Source organism: Panthera leo, chromosome C1 (assembly GCF_018350215.1).
Source record: "Panthera leo isolate Ple1 chromosome C1, P.leo_Ple1_pat1.1, whole genome shotgun sequence".
Classification (NCBI taxonomy): Eukaryota; Metazoa; Chordata; class Mammalia; order Carnivora; family Felidae; genus Panthera; species Panthera leo.
The window spans coordinates 175,097,166-175,117,883 of NC_056686.1; the positions used below are offsets into that span (position 1 = coordinate 175,097,166).

Below are 20,718 nucleotides of genomic sequence, written 5' to 3' on the forward strand. Positions count from 1 at the left end.
TGAGAACAAACTGAGGGTTGATGGGGGGTGGGAGGGAGGGTAGGGTAGGTGATAGGTATTGAAGAGGGCATCTTTTGGGATGAGCACTAGGTATTGTATGGAAACCAATTTGACAATAAATTTCATATATTGAAAAAATTAATTAATTAATTAAGAGTCAATAAATAAATAAATAAAACTTTAAAAAATAATAAAAAAATGTATTTAACTTTCTGGGGTTTGAGAGATTGTCTTCTTTTTTTTTGTTGGTTTTTTGTTTTGTTTTTAGTTTTTATTTAAATTCCAGTTAGTTAATGCACAGCGTAGTATCAGATTCAGGTGTACAATTTAGTGATTCAATATTTACATACAACACCTGCTGCTCATCAAAACAAGTGCCCTCCTTAATACCCATCTTTATTCTCAAGGAGCAGATGGTAAAACTAAAGATCAATAACATCTATTGATAAATTAAACTAAAACAATGGACAACACAGAAAAGTTTCTTTTGAATGCTAAAGGTGTCATAGAAAGGGGAAGTGCTGACTACTGTCATTTAGACAAAAAGAACAAAGATATCTAGGATAATCAAAAACGTTTTCAATGGGGCACCTGGGTGGCTCAGTTGGTTAAGCATCCGACTTCAGCTCAGGTCAGGATCTCAAGGTTTGTGAGTTCGAGCCCCGCGTCGGGCTCTGTGCTGACAGCTCAGAGCCTGGAGCCTGCTTCAGATTCTGTGTCTCCCTCTCTCTCCACCTTTCCCATGCTCATGCTCTCTCTCTGTCTCTCAAAAATAAATAAATATTAAAAAAAAAAAAAGGTTTTTAAGAGAATGCACATCAGACCTGATTAGGATTTGAAGGATTTGTGTGTATGACAAACAGGATGGAATGCAGATGAAGGAGATAATGGAAGAAACACAGGGGAATGACTCTGCTCCGGTGTTCCCTCCTCTCAAATCTTCCCTGACCTCCCATCCCAGCCCTCCACCTCTGAGGTATTGAGTAGTAGGGGTGTCTTCCTGGTGCCCCTAGTATCCTCTATCTCTGCCTCAGTACAGACCATATGATATTGTCCTTTATTTCCCTTGTGCCCATTAGATGATTAGCTCCCTGGGGACAAAGATTAAATATTTGTTTCTGCATCATTCGGAAAAGTGTCTGGTAAACAACAGGTACTCAGTAAATGTTCACTGAATAATAAATAAATGAAGGAATGCAAGTAACTGCCTCAACGGTGTGTGGTGAGAATATCTTCTTCTGTAGAGAAAAGCAAGTCAAAACCACCAGCAGCATTATTTGTTTTTTAAAAAAAGTCAAAAATTTCAGAATCATCTGAATTAAATTCTAATGTCACTAACACACTTATAATGGCCTTTGAGGGGGATTTATATTCCCCCCGAAAGTAAATTATGACAAGTGCTATAAGATGACCAAGTGGATCTCACTTATCGAAGAGTACATTCATCTAGAACCTGACAGTTCTTTCCCACTGGCCTCTGTGATTTGAACATGGAGGTGAGCATTTGTGAGTATTTTAATCTTTTCAGATTTTTAACCTAAATTTTTCATGCACCTGAATTAGACACATACTTCTTATAGAGACATTTTTAAAAGGGCTGTTTTCTACCCCTAGGATATCTGGGAGCAAAATTCTAGCAGGACTTGGGGACATAAATGTTTACAAGACTCAGTCGGTGTTGTTGAAGGAAGGAAACTGGGAAAAGAAGCACAGAAATGGAGTCTCATTTTCCCTGAAAAAAAAGGACATGCAGCATGTTCCAAAAGTCCTGTGTGTAAGAAATATCAATGGGACAAATCAAATCTTCTAGATATTCAGACTAAACATGTACATATCTCCCAACAAACATAATTGCAAAAAAATAATAAGGACTCCAGAATAAGTTTAAAATATGGACTCAAGAACAAGCATGACTACCCCATGATCTACTCCTCAGGTGAAATCCCATAGCCTCTTAATTCTTCTTCTCCTTTTTTTCCTTTTTTTTAAAGTCTGGAAAGAATAGCATTTTAGTAGGTTCAATTGTCAGGAAAAGTAGACAACGTTCCCACTACAAAGACAAATCCATCAGTTATGAGATTGAGAGTATAGGATGCTGCTTAACTTTGACTGCCTATTCCGCCAAAAAAAATATCTAAAGAACATGGAGTCTTAACGGTTGTAATGGTGTAATACAATGCATGACACATTTACACATTTTCTCTGTCGTTGGAAAGCTCAAAGTTATACGAAACCTACAAAATTTGAGGCCATAGTACCATAATTTTTTTCCATAAGCTCCTTTTAGAAACTTTGCCTAGAAACTTTGCTTTTAGACACTTCTCTAGAAACTTTGTTGTAAAGCCATTCACTAAAAAGCATACCATTTTCCAAAGTTATAAATTGGAAGTTGTATTCCTGAGATGAACCCATAGTTAGGTAAATAACTAGAAACCTGGATAAGAACTATCAAATCTTAATTTAAAAGTACAGCAACACATCGTTTACAGAGACTATGCGTGATACCTCAATCTACCAAAAGTATGCACAAGAGTCCTCACAGTATAGCACAAATCTGACCTATGTGAAGTAACTTTATGTAAACCTTCTACAGTCACAGATTTTCAGGGCAGGAAGTGTCTCTGGGTAATATATTGCAGGTTTTACAAAGAAGGAAACTGAGGCCCAGAGAATTTAGGTCACTTCCACAAAATCACCAAGTTAGTTCATGATAGAGCTGCAATTAGAATGAGATTTCCTGTCCTGCTCCAGTCTTAATCTAGAAGCTTTTCTTTAAAATTACTTCAACAATTTATTCATGAAAGAAAGTAACAGTCTATTTAGTTGAGGCCCTCATCTCTTTAACTGCATGTTTCTCTCTGTACAAGTAGAGAGTCTTAAAATATACCAGAAAGTAGACAGGCCTGAGGGCTGATGGAACCTTTGTCTAAACACTTGGCTCAGATTGTTGTGGATATTTGTCACCAGTTTAAACTTTTAGTTCAAAGTCACCTTCTGACCTAGGGAAAAGAGATACCATTTTACAAACAGGCCCTTAGAGCTTAACTTTGATTTTGAGACAGGCTTCCTGATGAGAGATGAATAGGGGAAAAGTAATGATAATAGTGGATTCAGCTTTCTGCCAGGAAGCTACATTTTTGCTTGTAGAGAGACTACAGTCCAATTATATTACAAGAATCATGGTGTGTTTTTTTTTTTTTCCATCTGATCTGTTTACCCTCACATCAAAGCCTCTGTTCTTATTTTCTCCTATTTTGGGGCTTTGGGAGGTTCCTAGATAGTTATATAAGCAGGTATTTCACTTTCCTCAATTCGAGATTTAAAAAAAGAAAAAACACTAACTTTGCTTTCTTTCATTTCTATGGAGAGTCTTATATTCCTTTGGAGCATTAACATGACCATTTGCTTAAAAGAAAACATTTAGTCTGCATTCAGCTAACTGTTCATCACAGCAAAGGCATGCTAAGATAATAACACTACCCTTATATTGGCCTTTCTAGCTAACCATAGAATTTCCGCACATACTATGAATTCTTTATTTTGAACCTGAGAACTGATAAAATCAAAAATATTATTCCTGCTGTATAAATGAGGAAATTAAGGCTCCAAACATTGTATTTATAAGAAATTTATAAGCAAAGAGTCAGGATTTTATTCCAGTCATCCAGCTCAGGGCTAGAGCTCTCTAGGTCCCACTGCCATGTTGAGTTAGTAGAAGCTGAGTGACACACACACAGCGCCTTCCTTACCCTTCCGTGGCCACCCAGGTGGAGGCACCTGCTTTCCCTCACAAAAACATTGCCCAGGGTTCAAATAAGTATGCCTTGACATCAGTAAAATTTGAGGAAAGTAAACAGAATTGTTATATATTAAGGATAGTTTCACTTTTCTTGAACAACTCTACCTGAATCAAATCTGCAAACAGTTGCCAAAATCATTATATTAGAAAAAAAGAATAAAATTAAATGAGTATGTATACTGCCAAGTTTGTGAAATGCATCCTGATACCAAAGTATAACTTTCAGGGTTTTTGCTGCTTTGCTTTTCCTAACTTGCTTTATGAATAATCAAGAGTTGGGCACAGTCCTGTCTCAAGGGAAAAACACGAGATAAATAAAAATTCTTTATTGCCCTTGCAAGCCTCCCAATTATACCTCTGCCTCCTAACCACCTCTTCTGCCCCTGCACCCCCCAACCTTTTTCCTATCAAACCTAGTAACTGGGAACAGATTGATGGAAATTATTTCAGTTATGGAGAAAACAGTCTGCAATGGCCTAATCAGGGAATCTATCCAAAGTATTAATAATATCTGTTTTTCTTCAGTGCCTATAAAGTGCAATGAATTTTAACTCAATTCTTCAATATGCAAATGAAAAAACTGAATCTCAAAGATGAGCAACCTGCTAAAGTTCACAAGGTTACCAATGGCAAAGTCAGGACTCAAATGTCAGACTCCAAAGACCCATGCCCTATTAACCGCTTATTGAAAGTGAGTGGAAAAGGAGAAATTCGAAGCATAGAAATTGTTAACTGTTAAAAACCCTAAATATTGAAAGATGGCAATACGTGGGAATTGAGGGAATTTCACAGAATCAAAAAAAAAAAAAATCTCACTATGAAACAATGACCTATTCCTTTTGTCCATAGGCTTGTTTGATAGTATATATGCTGTTGGCTAAAAAAAAAAAAAAAAAAAGATATAGTATTGTGGTAGTGTTTATTTATTTTATTCTAAAATGGCTACATTTGAGGAACATAGAGTAAAAAATTAGAGGAATTAAAGAACAGAAATTAAGAGATATCACAAACTTCCCCAACCTCTTCAAAATTCTAAATAAATCTCACAAGACATGATACAATCATGAAGTCTCATGTTAGCTTGGTGCCTGACACTTCAGTGTATTACAATGAAGTTAATTGGCACCCTTACATACCCACAGAGAACCCATCCTTCCATGCTTTTATGCCTTCCATAGGATGCACTACCATAGGGTTCTATCCTGAAGAAACTCAAAGTTCCTCTTCAGAAACAATGGGAATCTGGTGGGCAAATTTCCATTTTGATTATACTAAGGCAACTTTTAGTTTCTATTAGAATGGATCTGAAGTGATTTTAATGTCTTGATTGTGGAACCTTCCATGGGCAAGTACAGAATGTCCAGGACAGCCATGTTTCATCCACCTAAAGCGTGAGTCTCAGAGTCCATCTGATGATACTGGAGTTTTCATCCACAGCCATGATGTCCACTGATTCTGATGGCCAGAGAATAGTGAAAAAAAGATTGCAAAAGGCAAATTACCATATAATTGGCTCTCGTTATAAGGGAGTAATATTACTAACACTATGCATTAGAATAGTAACTAGGGGAGCATGTGTTATATATTAGTTTCCTATGGAGTAGGAAAGAAAAGGACAACAAACAGTAAGTTCTGATAGGAGAACAGGCTCCAAGGAAAAGTCTGTAATTTAAGGCAAAATTTGGGAAGGTGACATCCAGGTGGAGTTGCAGTGAGACCCTGATTTTCATGCAGAATTCTGAATGCTTTCCCTTCAAACAGAAAGGAGGCTGAGAGCATATTTTCCTAAAACAAAACAAAGCAAAATAAAATAAAAGTCATCTATTTCCAAGTTGTTTTTCTAGAACTGAACCTGCTCTTTCCTCTAGGACTTTGCAACATTGCCTCCATAGAACAGATGTGGAAAGAAGACAAGGTAGCTCAGGTAAGTGTTCCTTTGGCAAGTTTATGGAACATACTTATCTATATGCTGCAAATGCTAAAATAACATTTAAAAGTACAAGTTTAATTATCAATATTTTATCATCCTCCGTGTGCCAAACCATCACAAGCCTTGCCAATGGAACTTCAAATGCATTCACTGATTAATTCACTAATTCTGTTTCAGTTTTGTCTCTTTCCCTACATAAAGGAATTACCCCACTTTTTTAAAAAATAAAATAAGCAGATTGCAAGAAGACTGAATTCTTCTCAGGCTAATGAGAATTCCATTTGTTCGGGAATTTATTAGTTGTTTCTCAGCAAAATCCAGTTCAGTTTTACGATGCTTGAGGGAGAAAAATAAAAGCACAAACCCTTGCCTAATCTCATCAGTGGACACCACGACTTGAGGGGATATGGGAAATGGTTGTAGAAAGAAGTGACATTTTGTATGAATACTCAGAAAGACATAACACTTATAGCACCTGAAGGCCTGAACACAAGAACTCTGATGAAGTGTTCAGTTGTTCTTCCTTCAAGGGCCCAATGTCATTTTTTTTACCAGTATAAACTTGTGTAAATGAAAGTTCTTATATCAGAATCACTCATTTACCTTGGAATGACCAGTACCCTTCTGCCTTCTCAAAATAAAGTATAAGGCTTGTTTATAAAGCTTCAGAGATTTAGTGTTTATAGTCAAAGACCTGAAAACTAGGCAGGTTTTTTGCAGTTCATCTACTATGACAATCAATTAACTTCACTGTCCACCAGCCCATCCTACCAGAAATTCTAGTTCAAAAATTAGCACTAACATGAAAAACATGCTGTTCTGAATTAAACTGTAACTTAGTCATTTCTTCAATATAAAGCTCTGCAAAGAGTGAGACAGAAATGGCTTAAAAGTAATTTCAAACTAGGGGCATCTGGGTGACTTAGTCAGTTAAGCGTCCGACTTTGGCTCATGATCTAGTGGTTCGTGAGTTCGAGCCCCGCATCTGGCTCTGTGCTGAAACCTCAGAGCCTGAAGCCTGCTTCAGATTCTGTGTCTCCCTCTCTCTCTGCCCCTCCCCCATTCATGTTCTGTCTCTCTTTCTCTTTCAAAAATAGATAATCATTAAAAAAATAATTTCAAACTAGCATAAATGGATAATTTATGGATAATTTCAAACTACCATAAATAGGATAGGTTCCTCTACCTCAGGAGCAAGTAATAAGCATACAACTACTATTTAAGATAAATAAAAAGATTAAAGCTCTATAAATGAATTTATTTGCTATGGAAACCATCCATATTTTTAGAATTCCATAATGAAAAAAAAAAAAATCTAAAGCTGATGGCCACAGAACAACCATACTGGATAATAAAGATTTAGTTAAAGAAATTCATAGCTACAAATTATCTGGTAAAATTCCATAAGCGTGCCTCCCTCTAAGTCAAAACCATCATTTTATTAAAGTGTGAAAAACTGGGAAGAATGAAAAGTGCAGCAAAGTAGGGAAAGCATGAGTGTGAATAATGTGCCTACTTCCTACACAGTTTCTGCTTTCTGGAGTAAACTTCACAAAAATCTCCTGGGAGTAGGAGTGAAGAAACCAGCAACCTTTGGAAAATGAAGAGACTTGCTGCGAAGTCTGGGAAAAGATGGGTCACCCCACTTCTGTATCCAAATAGTCCCGGGAGCTGCCTTGTAAATCCCTGTGCAGTGAAGCAATTCCTCTCATTCCAAATGCAACCCAGAGCAATGCGGTTTGGAAAATAAGCTTCCAATTTTTAATAGAGATTTTTATGACTATCATATTTTCAGAGAATAAACTCTGAAATAGACATAGCTGGTAGACAGGCATGAGGTAGCACTGGGGCATGGAATGAATCGTGCTTGGCTTGCTCACACACTGGAAACCATTGCACAGAATGAAATGTGTGTGTGGGGGGGTGTGAAACAGGAAGTGGGGGGTGATGCTTCAGACCACATGGCCATGAGACAGTCTCCAGTCTCCAGTGGAAAGATGTTTTTGTTTTTTTTTGTTTTTTCCCATAGTAAACCTATATAAGGAGCCAATACAGTAAAACTCTACTGTTTGAAGAATAAAAATTTTAAATAGGTTTAAAATATAGCCCAATTAGAAATCAGGTAAATACATCGATGTATTATCAAAATGACCATAATACAATGGTAGGTAAAATTTGCATTTTAAGTTTTACACTAGACGTTCATCTCTTTGAGAGCAAAAGTTGTTTATTTTTCCATACTAACAGTTTCATCGTCATAATCACCCAATAAGCATTTATTATTATTTCTATGTTATTAAGTAGTAATGGAATAATAATATCAACTATCATTTAATGAGCTCCTGCTATTTGCTAGGAGCCATACTATATAGGTGGTTTATATGTGGGACAGTGTTCATAATAATTATTTGAGGTAAATATTATCATTCTAATTGTATACATAAAGAAACCAAGACAGAGAAATAAAAAAAAATTGCTCAAGAATATGCAAATTTGCAAAACCTGAGTTTGAAATAAGTGCACTGATACTTGAATAAATGGCAGGGGGAAAAAAAAAAGAAGGGCACCTGGATGGCTCAGTCGGTTCAGCACCGACTTTGGCTCAGGTGATAATCTCACAGTTGGTGAGTTCGAGCCCGCATCAGGCTCTATGCTGACAGTGTAGAGCCTGAAGCCTGCTTCGGATCCTATGTGTCCCTCTCTCCCTGCCCCTTCCCCTGCTCGTGCTCTGTCTCTCTCTCTCTCTTTCTCTCTCAAAAATAAAATAAACATAAAGTAAAATAAAATAAATAAATGGTGGGAAATTTTTTTAGATTTTAAAAATTAATATTCAACTGGGATATGAATGGAATAACTATTATGTACCTAATACATAAAATGAATTCATAACATGGAGTGGAATCTGAAAAGCAGAGGTAAAAAAAGGAAAAGTGCATGTGTGTATGTGCAGTGGGAGGTCAAAACTACAAGCAATTTCTTATTTTGAGACATGGAGTTACAGCTGATCTGACTCACATTCTAGAAACAGGCCAGGTCTTAGAAGGTCTTGTGTGCCATGCTTAGGAGCTTGAACATTATTCTTTCCCCAAATTATTGGAGTCAATGGAAGGTTATAGGGAAGGTAATGATGTGATCAGATTTTAGGTTTTTTGATTTAGATTTTTATATCACAGTGGCAACAGAAGAGGTCTATACACATGCAAGTGGGAAGTGGCCACACAGGAGGCAAGGCAGGGAATTTAAATGCTACTGCAATTATCCAGGGATATAATGTAGGCCTGAACTGAGGTGTTTGGAGAAGACAGGGAGAAGAGGTATATTGAGGAAATATTTAGTGGATAAAACGGAAGAATTTAGTAACTGATTGGAGTTTTGCTGGAGTGACCAGATAAGATGATGTTGCCATTAACTGATATAAGGAATACACAGGAAAAATTATCCTGTCTTAGGGGAAAGATAATGAGTTGAGTTTTAGATACACTGAACTTGAAGTGGTTATGGCCCATCAGTGGAGAATTCTGAAGTTCATGTAGAAGTTCAGGATTGGAAAGAGATTTGAGAATTATCGGCAGTTAGCTGTTAAGCAAAACCCTGAGAGTGATTGATTCCTAGATGGATCTAGGAAGAGAATATACAGGGAAGACCAGTGAACTAAATCCTCTGAGAAAACAAAGTGCTAAGGGAAAAAAGGAGAGAAGGAGCCCATGCTGAGAAGAAAAGGTAAGGTAGCTAGAGGAAGAACTTTCAGAGAGTAGTCTTTCAGGAAAGCTGGAGTGGTTAATTGTATCAAATAAAGGCGAAAGGCCTGATAAGACAGGTAGAAGGAGCCCACTGGAAACATCGCCATTTTCGTCTTCCTCTTACTCCACTAGCTTAACTGGAATGGGAAAGGGAGCAGGCAAAAGTCAGAATGCATAGGGATGAGTGAGGGCATGGAAGGAGAGACAGAAAACTATATTACTCTTTTAAAGCAGGCAGGGTAAGAATTAAGAAAGGGTGGGAGCCAGACAGGGGCCCTGGGAGAGAGCTGAGATTGTTTATAAGGTAGCGGGAAAAGCACCAAAGAAAGAGAGTGGTTGTAGTTATAGAAAAGAGAACATGATTGATGGAGCAAGTTCCTCTGGGAAATGGAGAATAAAGAAAGTACAGAAGAGGAACAAATCCAGAAGTTTTCTCAAAATAAATTCAAAGATTAGGTAAAGTAAAAAATATACCACTAAGGTTTGTATCGGTGATGACTGAAATCAGATTGAATATCACTCTCTGTGTCTCATTTAAGTGCTCTAAAATTACCTTCAGGTAATTTTCCCAAATGATCTGCCTAGGAGTCCCATCAGATTGACAGGGGTGTGTACATTTTCCCTGATTTTAGATGAGGACTCAAAGGCTTGGTGAGACTAAAGGACTCTGCAGGTTGCAAAACAGCTAAATAGCAGAGATGGACCAGAACCCATGTGTTTTCCCAGTGATTGTTGGACTGGGCTTCCTTTCCTTACTACAGTATGCAGACTGCAATAAGTCTATGATGCTTATGTTGCAAGCAACATTTCCACTGAAAATATATTTGTTGCCTCTTGAAACTGGGTTTATAACTCTGATTGCGCAGACACCCAAAAAAGAAAAAAAAAAGAGAGAGAGAGAGAGAGAACTGTGAGACTGTCTTTTCTCCTTCCCAGGAGAAACTTAAAAAAAAAAAAAAGGATGCAAACATTTTTGAGTTTGAACATTATACCATAGAGCTACAGGGACAAGTTTCCATTAATTCATTAATCTCAATTTATTAATATTGTTAATATCACTACCTTCTCTGTAGAAGGCAACATGGGGATAAGAAAAATCTTGCATTATTGTGATTTATCTTATACACTGTTCCTTAGAGAATATATTATGTATAAGATGAAAACAACTTGATTCCTTTGGAAGGGCTTAGTTTTGAACATCAATAAAATATAATAAAAACATCAAAGCTGCCAATGTGGCCACAATTTTAAGGCAAAATATTCCATAAGACAGTCTGCTCCTCTCGTCAAGCAAATGCAAGAGTAGATTAAAAATATTGTTCTAAAAATATTGATTATAACAGCTCAACATCTTAAAGGAAATTTAGATGAAATACATGTAAAATTTACATGGAAAGAAATTGGGAGGAAAACTGAATTGTCAATATCTTCCCAACTCCATTGTTTTATACAAACTTGTACAACTTGCCCAAATTTATATAATAAAATCAATTAATAACAATTTTAGTCTTTTCCTCTATCATTACTACATCTTTCATATGTAAATCTAAAGTTTTGAATGTTGTGATTCAAAACAAAACATAGTAGGTCAAAAAATGACTGATTTTTAAACATCTTATGAATGTGATAAAAGGCCACTGATGATGTATAGATTGTCCTTCAAGTGGGAGAACATTGTTTAAAAAAGATTTTTTTCTGTGGCCATAGATTAACATTATTCCAAACTTGTAAGTCCCAGCTACTCAAAACAAAGATTTCTCTTTGTGTTGTTACCTCACAGTCAGCATTATGCGCATTTCTAGACTGAACAATACAATGAATTTTAGACCTGTGGTGAAAAAGTGTTCTAAAAATGTGAAGACAGGAAGTAAGAGAGAAAATGAAAATTATATAACCACCTGGAAATATATTTTAATAAGATGTACTCATTGCATAGTAGAATGATTTACCTAACTGCTGTGAAGAAGATTTGGGCATTGAGTTATTTTTCCAGAAATGCCACAGTGGTGAATTTGCCACAGTTTCTCTACAAACGTTAATTAGGCAACTTTGTAAGTGAAAGGAATAAGTAGAATAGCAAGTTATTTCCACACCACAGTTGTGTAGTCTTGGAACAAGAAGCCAACTGGTCCACGTCAATATCAAAACGATGTTAGGCAGAGATGCAGTATAGTGGTTAACCAACAGGAATCAGAATCACCTAGACAGCTTCCCAAATCCCATCCAAACCATCTACATCAAGATATCTGGAAAAGAGGGAAGCCTAGAATCTATATCAGTAACAAGCTCTTCAGATGATTATTCAGCCAGCTCAATGTGGATCTGTGGATTGCTTACCCACTAACCTAAAGAGTCATGGTCAATGCACATGTTGTTCTGTCAATATAAAAAATTATCTGTATCTATCAATCTACCAGTCTACATCTATAGAGAGAGATATACTCTTCAAAATAAAGCCTCACTTTAGTTTGGATAAAAGTTATAGGTACTTCTAAATGTATTTTAAAAGAATTAGAAAGCAAAAAGCTGCAGTCTAATTTAAGTGCCATCCAATGTTCTTGGCTTCATGGACTACTTGGAAGTGACCAATAACAAGGGTATATCTGGTCACACAACTATATCCTGCCCAGTGAAACTAGATCTATTCCAATGAAAGTGGGTGACAGTTACACTCATTGCGGTTGGGACTATATTTGCCTCCTAACAGCTATTCTCTCTTTTATTTCTTTCGTAACATAATTCTATTCAGTAGAGTATGCTGCTAGTGCTACTCACCTAAAAGACTGCATTTCCCAGCCACCCTTGTAGCTTTGTGTGACCATATGACTGAATTCTGGCCACAAGTAAGTTGAAGTGGGATGAAGACTTAATAGTCTCCATGAATAAAGAGAGAATCACAGCCTTCGTCTCTCATCCTGTATCCAGATGCCTGGAAAGTAAATGTAACGGCTGGAAATCCAGCAGCCATCTAAGACCATAACATCAAGGATTATAGCCCAGGAATATGAGAGTAGAGAACTAGAAAGAGACGGAGTCTTTGATGACTTTGTACAGCTAATATACCAGCCTTTCACTACCTAACTAAAACTTTCTTTTATTAAAAAAAAAAAAAGCACTTTAAAAAAAATTTAAACAATTGCATTCTGGTATATGCAGCTGAATCTAGATTAAAACATCCACTATGAAAGAAAAGGTTGTATGTCCTACATAATCCAAAGTATCTATTTCAATAGTAATGAGTTTAAAACAATTTATGAATTTTCAAGTATCGTAAGCTATGTATTCATATTCTCTACTTCCTATAAAATGATCCAATCCAAGTACTACTTAGTAATGTACTAAGTACCATTTAAAACAATCTGGGCCAAGCAGTACTAAGTAATGAGCACTTGTGTCTTCAAGTTTGTATTATAATAATGAGATAAATGGTAGATGTGGCATAAAAATGGAAGAAACCATGATATAAAAAGGACTCTGAGCCCTTCATCTCTTAGTAATCAGAAGCTGGCTTGGGTCCAGGATATCAGTGTAGGGTTGCAACAAGAGGGTTGCAAATTTATGGTCCATGAGCCAGACTTGGCGCTCAGAGATATTGTATTTGGCTTATGCAATGCTTTCTGGAAAACACTGGTTTTGAATGCCTTAAAGTGGGCATATGCATCTTCAGTTCTCCACAGGCCCATCATCCCCTGTTGATATACAAACACTCACTTGCTTCACTTGTTTATGTCACCTACCTGGTCTCTGGAAATAAAATGGTACAATGCTGCACCTTTCCTTCTCCCCATTCTTTCTCTGTTGTTGAAATCAACGATTCATATCAAAGATTATATTCTCAGATTAAGTCTGTCCATTTCTAATAACAAAAATGTGCATAACTCAATAGGTGTTAGACCTTTGTTTAAGAGTATAAAAATTACTATAAATTCATAGTATTTTCTCCTAGAAAAAACAAATGGGGAACCTTTTTTTTTAATTTTTTTTTTTTTAGCGTTTATTTATTTTTGAGACAGAGAGAGACAGAGCATGAACGGGGGAGGGTCAGAGAGAGAGGGAGACACAGAATCTGAAACAGGCTCCAGGCTCTGAGCTGTCAGCACAGAGCCTGACACGGGGCTCGAACCCACGAACCATGAGATCATGACCTGAGCCGAAGTCAGCGCTTAACCGACTGAGCCACCCAGGCGCCCCTAAATGGGGAATCTTTTAAAGCATCCCACCACCACCATCACAGACACATATACCCCAAAACTCATGAAAAGCTGATTTTGTCTTCTTAACTCTGCTTCTTGTTACTGAATAGTGTCAACTAAAGTTAGCCCAACTTCCCTTCAGTTCTTAGGAATGTGAAAAATTAATTCAGTTCTTATATTTATTGATAGGTAGTAATTATCTGGGCCTATATGTCCTAAAACTTTATTTATTTACTCTTATCTCATCATTCATAAGTATTTCTATCAGGCAGACACTGTGCTTATGTTGACATTTCTGGTAAATAAACACAGTCAAACAGATAAAAAAATATACATTGAAGTCTTGAAAAGAAAACTATAAAAGCTTGTAAACATGTAGTTACCTGTGATAACATGTGTCCACATTTCAAAGGGGACATATTTTTACACAAAATCACTACCACATTATATCAATTAGTTATAGCCAAAATTTGAAAAATATACTTGTTTTGCCTGTGAACCTTAGCTATTTCTTTAGTTTAAAGCATTTACTTGAACTTACTCTTCCCCAAACTTAAAATCACATGGAGTTTCAAAATTCTGACACTTTTATTAAGCTTGTGTCAAGCCTGAACAGGGGGAATAAAGTATTGCCAAGTATCCATTCAATGTAACTGAAACCAAAATATGAACAGTAAGTAAGTACAATACAAGTTACAAAACTCTGAATATACTAGATTCTGGAATTCTTGTGTATATTACCTTTAATTTGGGCCATACAACTTTCTATTGCTATTGAATTTTTATCACATATTTTCTCCTGGGTTGAGTAATAAAACAGAGGAATTTAAGTTTTACCATGTGTATGTACGGAATTATACTTTTTCTGTAAAATCTGATGTTTGGGATTCCGATTGCTGTGCTGTTTGGTTATATAGGGGGAAGAGGGGTTGGTATGGAGATGGAGACTGTTTTGCACCAAATATCAAATTTCTAAAATTTAGGTAAATTAATATTAGAAAACATTAAACTCTCCTTATTTTTCAATAACACCTACAGAGTAATTACAATTATTTGGAAAAGTCTTTTAACATATGGCTTATTCCATATACCTTATGAAACACTCTTTTCGTTTATTCACATGATCAATTATTTCCACACTTTATAAAAGTAAGTTGTTTATTTTAAAGTATATTGACATGGAAAATTGTGTTAATTAAGTTTTAAACTAAAGTTGTTGATTGTTTTGGTGGGGGAGGGGAGTGAACTGTTCCTTTTATAATTAAATTTGCTATTTCTATTGTAATTTTTCCATATTTTTTCCTCCCCTTTCCTGACTCCTAGTACCTATTCAATTATTTTCGCCTCCCCTCCAAACAACTAATGTTTTTCACACCATTTCAAAGAAACTCAACAGTTTTACCTTTTATGAATTGCCTCGTTTTTTAAAACATAAAAAGTAACGTAAAAAGTTACAAGATTTTAGAAAGTGCCCCCTCTATGGGACTCTGGACAGATTGTTGGGTATTCATTTCACATTCTTATTTTCACTCTTTAAATGATTTTTAGACCTTGTGGCCTGTAGATTAATTTTATGAACATCTTCAGAGCAAAAATACACAGAAGCAGGTATTAAAAAATATACACACACATATGCATATATCTGTATATATATATATATATATATATATATATACACTCAAAATATATATAAAAGACAATAACAGAAAAGTTTAAATGTGCTAAGTTTTAAAAGCTTGAGTTTGATGTTAAATAGTTATGAAAATCTATATGGTCTATTATGAAAAAAAACATGTCTGGAGAATAAGGATTTAATAATCAGTGGAACCAATTTAAATGTTTTCTTATATTCTATAGCAGCCATGCATTTTTGCTTAACCATACCATGCCACCCAACTCTAACCATGAGCAAATTGCATAGGAAAAAAAAAATCGGTAACCAGGCAAGATTTGCCTTAAATCAGAAAAAAGAAATGAAACTTGTGTCTAAAGGATAATGCCCATGCAAATACTCCATGATAAATACATTATATATAAGGCATGCCGATTTGCAGCCTTCCGCCATCCAGCAGGGAGCCACCACTGTCCTGATAATCAAGTCAGTAGGGTGGGAAAATACCACTGTTTAAGAAATCTGGCTTCTATCAGCCTCTGTCACGGACAAGTAAACGAGACTGTCTCTCAGTAAGCAAAAGTGGTTTAAGATCACAAATGAAAATGGGAAAGAAGTAAAAGTCTGTAAAGAGAAAAGAATAAGGAGCCAAAGACAAAGAAAAATCAGTTATCAGAGTGGCTGCAGAGGTTTTTCTAAACAAAGAATTGTATGAAGCAGCTGAAGTTCCGTACAAAAAAGACTCCACCCTACCCAGCTCCTGCTGCGACTTTTCCTTGCTCTGAAAACTCCAGCCCACAGAACAGAACTCCTCTGACTAAAAGTGCTTTTAGTGCTCCGTTTTAAGCACTCTCCATTTCTTTTAAACTTCCCACTGTCCACATTCAGGCAAAAGGACTTCTAGGGTTTCCCAGAAACATGCAGCCCAACGGCAGATGGAGAAGCTCCGCATTTACAAATATCCTGATTGTCTTCCGAGAGAGAGCCGTTTCCCAGGTGCAAATCTGTCAGCCCCCTTCTCAACTTCAAACCAGAACTTCCTCTTCACGCTCTTCCTTCCCGAGGCTTAACATTCCACCTATTTCCCAAACCGTGCAGTAAACACCACAAGCAAAGCAAACAGCAAACTCACCATCCTCGCCTTCTTCCTGGGCTTTTATTGAGACAAACTGCCCTAATAAAACAGTAAGAATGAGGAGAGGTCTTGCTTCCACCCAGTTTGCCATCATGTCTAAATATTAGACATGTGGGTCCTCCTGGGAGTGAAAAGTAGATTCTAAGGTTATTGTAGCACCATGAAGTCAGCTGCGGGCTCTTTTAGCACCAGCCCCAGGGCAGCCTTTGCAAACCCCCTTTTTCAGCACCAGCTCCAGCACAGTCTGAGAAAACTTTTTTCAAGCGATGCAGCTTTAAATAGGAAGAATGCTGCCTCCACTTCTTTTCCTGCCCCTTTTCAGCTTGTTCAGGCTCATAACCATCCAGTGTCTGCCAAGCAACGGTCTGATTGATGGTAAACAACCAAATCAGAACACGCGCCTCTGTGCCTTGAACTGTCCCTACTTCATTTATGTTTTAAACACAAATGAGGGCTTAATCACAGGAACAAATGTTTATTTCTCTTTCTCTTTCTTTCTTTCTTTTGTTTTTTAACAGAAAGCCTGTTAGAAGGAAATAGTCCTAGTCTCCCCTCCCTAATCCTTCCCCCAGACACACACCCCTTCACTTTTTTCCCTATAAGCTACACAGCCTTTTTGCCTACTCTTTGGTGTCTAGATAATTCAGGACTCTTGTCCACCTTAAACTTTCAAAGGATCAAATTTTAACCCTTTCTTTTCACTGAAGAGGAAGTATTCTTGTCTCCTTGACAGACTGTGTTTCTTTTTCCAGATTCAGTTTCTTTTCCCAGATTCTGGAAGGGGACTATTAAAACTGTGCCCAGGTAAGCTTCAGGTGAAGGAAACTGCTTGAGATGAATGAATTTGTGATGCATCCTACTTTGAATTAAGATGATCTCCGCATTTCTCCACATCTCTTGTTTAGTGGAACAAATCTGCAGATCCCTTTTGGCCCAGAAAGTTTTATTACGTAGAAAACTAGTCGACTATGTTAGTGTAGAGGAATGGGAAGTATACTGCATTTGGATCCAGCAAGTCTCATTTTCAACAACAGCTCTGCCACTTACCAATTTCGTAAACACAAAGTCCTTTATCTCTGGGCACTCCCATTTTCTCATTTGAGAAAAGGGCTCTGCCTTGACCAGTGTTTAAGGTTTAGGGACACTAAAATGAGTAGTGTATTATTAACTAAGTTCCAAATTGCAAAGAGCTACATAAGAGTCGATGGTGGAGTTATTATTCCTACACCAGTCTTTCAGGGACTGTGGTAGTCCCAGTTGCACATGCCCTTTAAGAGCGATATTCATGAATTTTTGTGCCACCCCTCTTGCTTGCCAAGATCTTAATGACCTCTGAGTGTTGTACATGATCTAATACATTCACTGCTTGAGTACACCTAGACCCAGAGTGGCTGTCCTATACAATACAGGTGAGCCAACTGCTTATAGTAACTACGCAGTGATCAGGTACCTTGCACCATACGAAGCACTGAGGGAGAAAACGACATGAAATAACTGAAGGCCTTGTCCCATTGTCATCAAGGAACACAAGTAGATGCTAAAAAAGATAAATTTACATGAAACAAAGAAACATAAGCCAGAGCATATAAATACATTGGGGAGTGCATTAAGGCCAGTAGAAATTCAGAGAAAGGACAGATTATAGAGTGCAATTAGCTAAGTAATACATGATCACTTTTAATAGAAGAAATCCAAGAACCTTTGAATTTTAGCTGGGAGCTAGAATCTCTGGAGAAATATTCCAGAGGGGCTCAACTTTCCAAGCACCTTGAACCCTGGATCTCTCAGTTTAATTTTTCACTTTTACAAGAAAGATTAAAAACGCAATTCAGCCTCTCACGGTTCCCTCCAGCTTCAGCCTCTTCTTCCTATCAAACCAAAAGCACATGGCATGATGGGGACACAGCAAATATTCTCAGGACAGCTGTGATAAATTAGCTCGCCTCTGGGAGCTTTGTGACTCAGGCTTTTCCTCTATCATCTATTAGGATCCTACGTTACAATTTGCAAGAGTAAAACGTACACAGGTGTTCACCAGGTGTGTCTGTTTTATAGATGTGGTTGCATTCAGGATAGAGGACTCAACCATTTCTTAGTCCTTGAAGAACTGATTCTAGGCCTCAGTGCTTACGTGGGGAGCTCATAAATCCATCTCAATTTCAGTGAAGCCCTTCCCAAGTATACACATGATAATAATACACACCTCCTGAGTAAGCATTTACCAATTCAATTTCCACAGCAACCTTGAAAGTTATTATTTTTTCAAATCATATATAAGGAATTATGATTCAAAGAAATTTACCTGCTCCAGTTTGCTCAGCTACTAAGTGGTAGATTTAGGGTTTAGGGTTCTATACCAGAGATGTCTGACTCCCAAGTGAGTATGTTTATTTCTTCCTACGTCTTAGATCTGCCTGACACCAATATTTCCAGTCTCCAGAGAAAAGATGTCTCAGCACCCTCACAGTTGATCATTCCCTTGACACTCCTTTTTTTTTTTAGTTTACTTATTTTGAGAGAGAGAGGGAGAGAGACAGCAAGAGAGAGCATGAGCAGGGGGAGGGACAGGAAGAGAAGAAAAGAGAGAGAATCCCAAGCAGGCTCCATGCCTTCAGTACAGTTCAGCTTGAACTCACAAATTGTGAGATCATGACCTGAGCCAAAACCAAGTGTCAGACACTTAACCAACTGAGCCACCCAGGCACCCCTCCCTTGGTCCTCTTTATCCCATCCCTTCACATCTCCTGCAGGACATTTTTCTGTGTCATCTCTATCCTCAAAAAAGAAACAAAAAAACCCAAAGATTTCCCTTAAGTACTCATCTTGTGTAGTCTCTTTTTTCCCCTTCTACTCCCTCACCCCTCAGTTATACTTCACCCTTTGCATTAGAATATCATCGCCAGCAGTACCAGAGACATCCATATCTCTTTATTGATAAACCCAAAGACTTTTCATCTTCCTTCCCTATAGTATTTGATACTCTGACTATTCTCTTCTTACTGAAACTCCTTCCTCTCAAGACTCCCTGGTCCTACATACTCCTCTTATATTCCTTGCTTTTCTGGTCAAACATCCTTTTCTAATTCCTTTCAGAGAGTTATTGTGTTTTTCCAACATTGTCCCATCAGCATGTTACCTATGCTGCCCATTCTCTTGGGCTATATTAATTATTAGATCCCTGGAGTTCATTTTCATTTACATGCTAACGACTTCCAGTCAAGGCTTTCTTCCTGAATTATAGATCTGCAGACTTGTATTTCTTTTTTTTTAATTTTTATTTTTTATTTTAAGATGGTGCTGCATACACAAGGGGCAGAGAGAGGGAGACAGAGGATCCGAAGGGGCTCATCACTGACAGCAGTGAGCCCTATGTGGGGCTTGAACTCATAAATAATGAGATCATGACCTGAGCCAAAGTCTGATGCTCAACCTACTGAGCCAACCAAGTGCTCTTGCAGACTTGTATTTCTAAGTGTCTGCATTGAACATCTTCCTCTGAACAAGTTCACCAAGCTCAAAGAGTCCAAAATGAAACCATTATCTCTCATTGTTCTTTGTACCCATTAACACTGCCACCATTATTATAGTCCCAAAGATCAGGAACATAGGAAGACACCCTTCCTTCTCCCTCAACATACATCCAATTGATTGCCAAGTCTTGTTGGCTTTATTACATGTTTCTTCACTCAATTATTTCCCCCTTCTAAAAAAAAAAAAAAAACCCTAAACTACATTAACTCCCAAGTACTTACAAGATATAGTGACATAATATTTTAAGAGGGAAGGAGGAGGAGGGGAGAAAGGAGGGCACAGGGAGGAGGAAAATGCCTACTTCTTGGTTCCCATCTCTTTCTGTTTTCCTCTTTTGGCTTCAGCCATTGGAAACATAAATTTTCCCAGGCACATAAGCAGTTTCACACCTCAGAATTTTGCTCAGGCTCTGACCTTTGCCTGAAATAACCATTTCCCTTGTCTAGTTCATTCCCTTATTCAACAAATATTTGTTGAATACCTATTATTTGCCAGGTTCTACTCCAGGAACTGAGGATATATCTGTGAACAACACAAACAAAGTCCCTGATGCTGGAGAGCTTACAACCTTGAGTGGAAAAACAATAATAAATAAGTGAGTAAATATGAAAACAGGTAATTCCAGACAATGATATGCCATGAAGGAAATAAAGAGTTGTTTTAGAGTTGTTCAGGAGGTGGTGGTGGGAAGAATGCTGAAGATTAGGGCCATCTGAAAGAAGTAACAGGGAATCTGAGACCTAAAATTTGAAAAAGGCTCTATCACTAGAGAACAGGG

At 37.3% G+C, this 20,718-nt stretch overlaps 1 protein-coding gene across 9 annotated transcripts in view; it reads right to left on the bottom strand.

Annotated features, from left to right (window-relative positions):
• The window catches only part of COL5A2 (collagen type V alpha 2 chain), a 387,158-nt gene that overhangs the window by 129,985 nt on the left and 236,455 nt on the right, over positions 1-20,718 (bottom strand). The window contains exon 1 of one of the 9 annotated variants that reach the window (XM_042949416.1): positions 16,407-16,642. The exons of the other annotated variants lie outside the window; for them this stretch is intronic. Within the exon in view, the coding sequence (XP_042805350.1) occupies positions 16,407-16,503 (97 nt within the window). The 5' untranslated portion in view covers positions 16,504-16,642. Of the gene's footprint in view, positions 1-16,406; positions 16,643-20,718 lie in introns of those variants that run through there. 9 annotated transcript variants of the gene reach the window in all.